This window comes from Naegleria gruberi, assembly GCF_000004985.1.
Source record: "Naegleria gruberi genomic scaffold NAEGRscaffold_26, whole genome shotgun sequence".
Taxonomy (NCBI): Eukaryota; Heterolobosea; class Eutetramitea; order Acrasida; family Naegleriidae; genus Naegleria; species Naegleria gruberi.
Genome location: NW_003163301.1, coordinates 68,372 through 76,686, shown reverse-complemented (window position 1 = coordinate 76,686; position 8,315 = coordinate 68,372). Strand labels below are relative to the sequence as shown.

General features: G+C 32.3%; 3 protein-coding genes across 3 annotated transcripts; 2 read left to right on the top strand and 1 right to left on the bottom strand.

Annotated features, from left to right (window-relative positions):
* Window positions 1-1,367: 1,367 nt before the first annotated feature.
* Window positions 1,368-1,988, top strand: NAEGRDRAFT_49328 (uncharacterized protein; the record flags this gene model as incomplete). The annotated part of the gene is made up of 1 exon (XM_002676747.1): window positions 1,368-1,988. The coding sequence occupies one exon, from the start codon at window positions 1,368-1,370 to the stop codon at window positions 1,986-1,988; it is 621 nt and encodes a 206-aa protein (XP_002676793.1).
* A 1,471-nt stretch (window positions 1,989-3,459) lies between these two features.
* On the top strand, window positions 3,460-4,188 carry NAEGRDRAFT_49327 (uncharacterized protein; the record flags this gene model as incomplete). Its single annotated transcript, XM_002676746.1, has 1 exon — window positions 3,460-4,188. One exon carries the CDS (start codon window positions 3,460-3,462, stop codon window positions 4,186-4,188), a length of 729 nt encoding a protein of 242 aa, XP_002676792.1.
* A 365-nt stretch (window positions 4,189-4,553) lies between these two features.
* Window positions 4,554-7,703, bottom strand: NAEGRDRAFT_67948 (uncharacterized protein; the record flags this gene model as incomplete). The annotated part of the gene is made up of 3 exons (XM_002676652.1): window positions 4,554-4,885; window positions 4,946-5,464; window positions 5,510-7,703. The coding sequence occupies 3 exons, from the start codon at window positions 7,701-7,703 to the stop codon at window positions 4,554-4,556; spliced, it is 3,045 nt and encodes a 1,014-aa protein (XP_002676698.1).
* Between the last annotated feature and the right edge of the window lie 612 nt (window positions 7,704-8,315).

The window sequence follows — 8,315 nt, the reverse complement described above, 5'->3', positions numbered from 1 at the left end:
AAGTTTGTGATGGCTGGGGGAGCAAAATCTAAAATGTATTCCAAATAAATTTGAGCCCGTTCCCACTTTTTTGAAATTGGAATTTCCAATCTTGACAAACGACCGAGGTAGGAAATGAGAAATTCACTCTCAATTCCATTCTTCTGAATTGATTTCTTTAAATGTGGTAAGAAACGTTCAAAATATTCCAATTCATCGAAAATATCTCCAAGGATGGTGAGAGAGTATATGTTGTCATATTTCTCAATTAATGTTTCCAATATTTCTCCAAAATCCTCCTCTCTTACCTCTAATGTCAATCTGTTAATAGACATGTCAATCAATTCTGTCCAATACCTGAGGAGAATTTCTGACTTTTTGTGAAATTTCACAAGTTGAAGCAAGACATTATATTCCACTAGGTCAATATCATCACTTATTTCAGTTTCTTTGAATCTATACTCCTTATTTGTTAAAATTCTGATAAATAATGGAAACAATCCTATTCTATTAACCTTTTTGGAAAGGAATGTGGAAATAGTTGTTGAAATAATTGACAAGATTTGCCTTTCCAATAGGTATTTGAATCGTCCTCCAATTAATTCCTCATCATTCTTCTTCTCTTGTTCCTCATCACTGACATATGCAAAGAAATCATTTTCCTGATCAATCACTTGTTCTTCTTTTTGAGATTCTTGTTGTTTAATCATTCTGAGTGAAATTCTATTCGCAACTTTATCTTTCAAAACATTCATATCAAACGAGTTGACCAACATTGTTAAAATAGATTTGTTAATTTGATAATCAATACGTTCCATTATTGTCTTGTTAACACATTTCATGGATTTGAGTGCAATAATGACCATTGATTTCTTCTTGGAATCGTCCGAGTTTAGAATGGAAATAATTTGTTGAGCATTCAAGTTATTCGAAACTTTCAAGTCAGAACCACACAACTCTTGGCATTTTCTGAAATAATGAATAATATTAGAGGAGAGAAAATGGTTGAGCTTTGCCTTCCAAAACGGTTCATATTGATCTAGGGAATTCCACTCTCGACAAACACATAAAGCATTTCCAATATCTTTCAGTGGGAGAAATTCCATCACGTTGAAAATTTCATCGAGTGAGAGGGAGTGTATACAGTTTGATGACATTTTTTTTAACAAGAAAATTTACAATAAAGTTCAAAAAATGTTCATTGAAATTCCATTCTAATGCAAATATCCAAAACTAAACTCCATACTATCCTTTTCCAACGACTTTCCGTGTTACAGCAACCAAATTGAAACAACATGAAAATTTCAAAAACTAAAAATAAAGCAAAATCGCAAAAACTTTAAATTCACAAACATTTTCAGGAGATGAAATTTTCAAAACATAAAAAAATGTCTGCAACTATTAATAATAGATTGGCTGTTGTTCCGAATAGAATGACCTTACAATTAATGGAGAATCGTTTGAATAGTGCTAAACGTGGTCAATCGATGCTTAGAAAGAAATCAGATGCTTTGAGAAATAAGTTTTATTCGATTGTGAACGAAATCAAGGAAGAAAAGGAAGGAATGACAAGCTTGTTTCGTAAATCATTCTTTTCATTGACTGAGGCAAGATATAGTGCTGGAGATTTATCATTTGCAGTTACTGAAAGTGTTAAATCTGCAGCTGTAAGAGTAACAAGTCATATGGAAAATGTGTCAGGTGTCAAATTTGCTGTATTTACTCAAGTTGATAATCAAGAAGAGAAATTGCAATTTAAGAAATCACCTTCAAGAAAGCAACTTTCATTCCTCTCAAGAGGAGGTGAAGAAATTCAAAATTGCAAATTGACATTTTCTGAAACTCTTCACAAAATGATTCGTTTAGCAAATTTGCAAACAAGTTTCATTTCATTGGATCAAGCCATCAAGTCAACCAATCGTCGTGTTAATGCCTTGGAAAAGATCATTCAACCAAAGCTTTCCAATACCATTTCGTATATTAATGAAGAATTAGAACAAACTGAGTAGGAAGATATTTACAGATTGAAGAAAATTCGACAAAATAAGATCAAGCAAGCAAGACTGAAGAAATCAAACTCTTCCACACCAAGAATATTGCGGTAATTTTGCCATGGATTTATCTGTACATACCAAAATAAGCAATTAAAATAAATTCCATATTAAGAATTACATTTTTATCATTTTCCACAATATTCAAAAGAATAGTCATCAGTTTAATTTACAACTCCCTTAACAAAATGCATTTATTGCCATTATCAAACATGGTATAAACACATGGCATTGTCAACCAGCAATGTGAGCTCTTGCCTCAATATTTTCTTCAGTGAATCAACTTCAAAATCGAATCCAGTACATAGTGGAAACACAAAAATTAAACATGTATTATTGATATGTGAACTTTGCGTTTATTTTCATATCACACATGATTTTACTCTAGTTTGCAATGAATACTCAAATTAAAATGAATAAGGAACTTCTCCTCGAAAGAGTTCATCTAAAAATTTGGCGCCAAAAAAAACAATCATAGATGACAACCTAACCTATCCAATGCAAGGTTCTTTTGAGGTGAACATGTTACTCTTTCATCCAATAAGCAATTTTTAGCCTTTTAGATAATTTTTATCTCTCATCAACATTGCATCTCTCATCACAATAATTTCACGGGTGAGACTTTTCAATGGCAAGTAAGTTACAAATGCTTGTTGTGTGATGTAATTTAAACAACATTCAGTTTATTGGCCACACAACAATAACAAATTAAAACAAAATACAAAACAATTAATTGATATAATATAATAAGATGGCTCCGCAACAACAAACAAAAACCTCAAGCATTCAATTGGAAGAACAATCAAACAAGTATGAAAGAGTTAGTGATGATGCCGATGAAGATGATGTATTGACTTGTTCCTCCTCATCATCAACTACATACAATAAGAAGAAGAAGGTTGAAAAGAAGAAGAGATTGAGTGTCGCTACATTGAAAACTTTCATTTCAGTCTTTCTTTTACCTGCACTTTCTTCATGTGATAGTCCGTATGCAGCTTGTACGAAGGATGTAGTTGGCCCTACTGCTTCATTTTCAATGTTGTAAAGTATTTGGTCAACTTTCTCTTGAGAATGAAACTCTATATAGTCCCAGCGAGTGAATCAATGTAATATAACCACCTAATCTCCAACCCCATAACACACACCACCTAGTCATGTAATCCAATCTCTGTTAATGTACCTTATAATATATTAACAACATTTCTTTATTGTAAATAAATAACAATTTATCAGAATCAAGGCATAGTATAATTTTGTAAATATCTATAGATATCTCTGCAATTTTCATCAATTTTGATATCCTGATTCTCACGTTAATGCTCCACACCTTACAAGTCATGAGGATAATCGGCCCAACCTTCACACCATAATAGTATGTTTTGTGAAATGGCGCAATAATACTGGTGTTCAGCCGACAGTAAGAAAAAAAATGCAACAAGAATCCTCAACAACACCAACACTTGTGGCAAGCTCAGCTCTTCAAGAAGCAAGCACTGATTTGAAATCGCACTGGGAAAATGTTTACGAAACCAAAGCAGATTCACAAACAAGTTGGTTTCAGGAAATTCCGGAAACTTCATTGGAATTAATAGAAAAGTTTGGTTCCGCTCTCGATGTTTCTGATGCCAACAAGACATTTATCGATGTTGGTTGCGGAAATTCCCATCTGAGCTATGAAATAATCAAGAGAGAAAAAGTGACATTTGGCGAATATTTCTTGATTGACATTTCAAAGGCAGCTCTTGAAAGAAGTCGAGAATTAATGAAAGCTTTGAATGGATTGGAAAGAGTTTCATTCATTGAAAGTAATATTTTGAAATTGGACTCGGTTTTGAAAGAAGAGCAAATAATTGACATTTGGCATGACCGAGCCACTTTTCACTTTTTGAATTCTATGGAAGATCAAGTTCAGTACTTAAAAATTATGTGCAAATTGTTAAAGAAGGGCGGTTACTTTCTCATTTCCACATTTTCATCAAATGGTGGACCAACTAAATGCAGCGGTCTTCCTATTACTCAATACGACACTGGAAAATGGATGAAAATGTTTGAGAATGTTGAGTGCAAGTTTGAACTTGTTGAAAGTTTCGAACAAGTGCATACTACACCTTTCAATACTACTCAAAATTTCCTCTTTTGTATTTTCAAGAAAGTTTAAATTTATATTTCACACATTTTTCTATAAATGGAATAATAATTATTAAATTGGAAAGTTTTTTTAATCATATGAGAGAATTTCCAGTAACATTTTTTGGAACTGTTCTGAATTAATAATATCTGAATGAGTTTCATTTGCACATCGATGAACATGAACTGGTTTTCTTTGACTTTTGGCAAATATGTGATTTAAAAGTTTCTTCCCCTCTCAAACTCTTTCTAATTTCGTAACTTCCATTCGAAACTAAATAGTCACCATTTAATAGGAAACTCTGCAATAATCGAATTTAAACCTTCCATACCACACCAATATCCTTTCCAAAAATCCTAACATTTCTAATGGAATTCTTTATTTAATCTATTCATTCAAACATCCTCTTCTTCCTCTTTATTGTATCCAAATGGATGACAAGTTTTTCTACTCATTAAGGCAAGACAACAATTTACAACATATTCATAGTAAGGCTTTCCATCTACATGGATTAGTTTGGGTTGATAGTAGGCTCTTTGTATTGTGCTTCCTGAACTTGTAAGTGATTGAAATGTATTTTTGAAAACATAGAATGATTCTGTGTGGAAATCAGAATTTGCAAATATTGCCTTAACTTTGATTGATTCCAATTCATTTTCTTTGTCATTGTAATCAAAGGAAGATAGATATAGATATATTGATGAGTTTTCTCTAAAATCCTTAACCTCTGTTAATTATCGCGTAGTGAAATACACGTGTTTGTAACTAATTTCATAAAACTACTTACTTTTGGCAACACCCAAGTGATTGAAACAAGCTGAAAACTTGGCTCCAAATGCTGTGAACTTATCTGAATAACAACACCTATCAATATTATCAGGACTAACACGAAATGTCAAAGTATGGATGGATAATGGAAACTCTGCTGCCCATCTATGAACAATAGGAGGATAATTAGTTGAGGATAATTCCTTACTTCCAACATGGAACATTTCAATATTATTGAAAGGTTTGAATGGTTCTTCCTCAACTTTCTTCATCCCAACCACAAATTTAAACTTGAGAAAATCATCCTCATCTGTTGAGTAAGCGGCAATATGAGTTTTATCAAGAAATACTCCATAAGATGCTTCAGGCATAATGAATTTTCTACTGTGAACAAGATAGGATTGAGGTTCTAGATCAAAATTACAAATAAAAAAGTCGAGTCTTATTCTATCAAATACCTGTTGCTTATTCTCTACTGGAATTGTGGAATTTAGTGTTAAAAATACTGTAGAATTGCCCAAACATTCATCTTCATCATCTGTTTCCGATTAGATAATTAGAAAATTAATAAAACGTAACATACCTGGCAGAAGCTCCACAACCCACTCGTGTCCAAACCGTATGAAAGGTTCAGAATAATAGCTAGTATTAAAAGGGCCAGTTTTTGGTACCTTAACATCTGCAATATGAATGGTATAATCTTTTTTCTGTGGTGGAATATTCTCCTGCACAAATTGGAAAAGGTCCTCTCCTATAGGTTTCAATATTGGCTCAATTTCTGTTTCTGTGAACTCTGCATCTATTTTTGCTTTCTTTTCTGCAATAAGTTCTAAGGTTTTCTTCGAAGATTTGAAAAATTCATTGGACATGACTAGGTTGATAAAGTCCAAAATGCTATCATTTTGTGGGAAATAATCCACTACTGCAATAACAGTATTAATAACAACATGTCCAGAAAAATTACAAATATCTTGTTTCCCATCAATAAACTGATGTAAAACTCTACTGATCATCTTTTGTGTGCAATTATGAATATTATACTCAATATCATTCAAACATTGTATGATATACTCAAAACAATTGAAAAAACTGGTGAACCTCCCTAAATCCATTAAAATATTAGCAACAACACAAAATTCAGTTTGAGATAATATTAGAGGTATTAACTTTTCCAGATCGTGAATATTATTTTCCTCAAATACAATTTTTCCTTCTTTCCATAGTACATCCAAAAGATCAATTATTCCATAAAAGTCCACATTAGTTTCATATTGAAAAGCACTCAGAAAAAGTTTACAAATTTCGGCTTTCGAAATGTCTAAAAAAACATGTCTGGATAGTTGTTCAATAGCTAAACATGCATCTTTCATTTCTCTTACATGCATTCTTTCTCTTACATAGGAAAGACCTTGATCAATATCATTATAATCAATTGTTGGGCAAATCCATTTTGTGCTTGGTGATTCTTCTTTCATTATAACGGTAACCCTGTTAACTTCTTGTTCAAAAAGAGAATAATCTGCGCTCAATACTCTAGAGTCAAAGCATTCCAACAGTAAAACTCTACAATTGGTGAATTGTCTGAAATATTGTGTTGATTCTTGTGTAAGGCCGTTGTTGTACTCTATTTTTAGGATATCCAATTCATCAGATAGGGGAATAATATCCTTAATAAATTCATCTTGAATCTTACATCTTGAAAACACTAATTCTTTTAAAATTTTTGTAGAGAGCAGCCAGTCTTTGAATCCAATTTCTGCTCCAGTAATCTCTCCAACAAAAGAAAGATTAGTAATGTTACTTGGAAAAGTGCACTCTTGTAAGTTAGTAACCTGCTCACCAAAGCATACTTTCAATGTTGTCAAATTCTTGAATTCTCCAAGATATTTTAGATATTCAACATTCTCGTTGGTTACCCTTACATTAAGAACCTTTAGAGAACTCCTAGGTAAATGAGGAATAACTGAAGCTTCAATGGCCTCACCTAAAACTTCTTCCAGTTTGCAATTTACTATTGCTTGGATATTTTGATGAATAATTTTATCTTGGAGCTGTTCACCTTGCAGATCCAAAATTTTTAAATCTTCACATTCATGGAAAAAGAATGGTTCCTCCTCAATATCAAAATAAGTATCAGTATGATACAACAGTTTTTCCAAATGTTGTCCTGCCAAAGCCTTAACAACATTAAAACAAACTATTTCGTTAGTACCTCCATAAATTTTCAGAATTCTGAGTTGTAAACAACTTTTCAATTGTTCCAAAATATCTTCTTTTACAATGGTAAATTGAAAATTTCTTGGAAAGTCTAATGTTAATTTAGACAAGTTGGAGAGATTACAGAGACAACCTAACAATGTATCTAATTCATATGAGGAATCATATTCATTAGTGAAAACAACTTTCAATCTTTCTAATGTTCTTGAAAGGAGACTCAAATTCTTTTGAAGATTCAATATTGTTTCATCAGAAGTTGATTTCCATACCACCTTGATCTTTTTCAAATGGGAGAATGAATTGGATGAAAATACTGAAAAGTATGAACCAGTTATATTTGATAGTGTGTCTCGAGAAAAGAGAGAAAATTGTTCAATCTTTTGTGAAACATTGGAAAGTACTAATGACATGATAGAATCATCAAAATAAATAGGGTTGATAACCAAAACTGTTAAATTTGGACATTGTTGTGTGATGTCCTCAATATTCTTGCGTGTTAGTGGATAGTTAGAACGAAACTCTGTCAAAGATTGAGGAAACCCAATCATGGTTTGATCCATTTCTTCTTCATGGAGATTTCGTTCAGATACAAGACGTATCAACTCGAGAGTTTTTAAATTCTTAAACTCTTTCAACAAGTGAAAATATTCAGTTTTAAGATTAGTAAGTGTCAATACTGTCAAAGATTCCAACAATGGACTTGCATTCATTATCCACTCAACAATGAAACTTCCAGAAACACAAAGTTGCAGCTCTCAACCTCAACTCTTCCACTGACAATCGTCCAAGCTCACACAAACCCACATCTAAAAAAGCAGCAAATATTAATCGACCATCAATAAATAATAATAAATTAATAAACAATTACCTGTTAATGACAAGAAATCCAAAGAATTGAATGTAAACAAATCAATAACCTTCAATCGTTTCATCTTGATCAGTAAATTATCGACAACTCCTCCGATCCTATGATTACCCAATGCGATGTGAATCAAGTAGCGAGTCTTGTTATTCAGGAAATAGTACCAGATCCACTCATCAAAAGCCTTTGAAATAAATCTCATCTGCAGCAAGTGGTATTCATTGAAAAAACATAGCAAGTGTTCGGCACACAAATCACAAGGTAAATTTTGAATTTTCATTTTTTTTTTTTGATTTGTAAACTTCCGAAA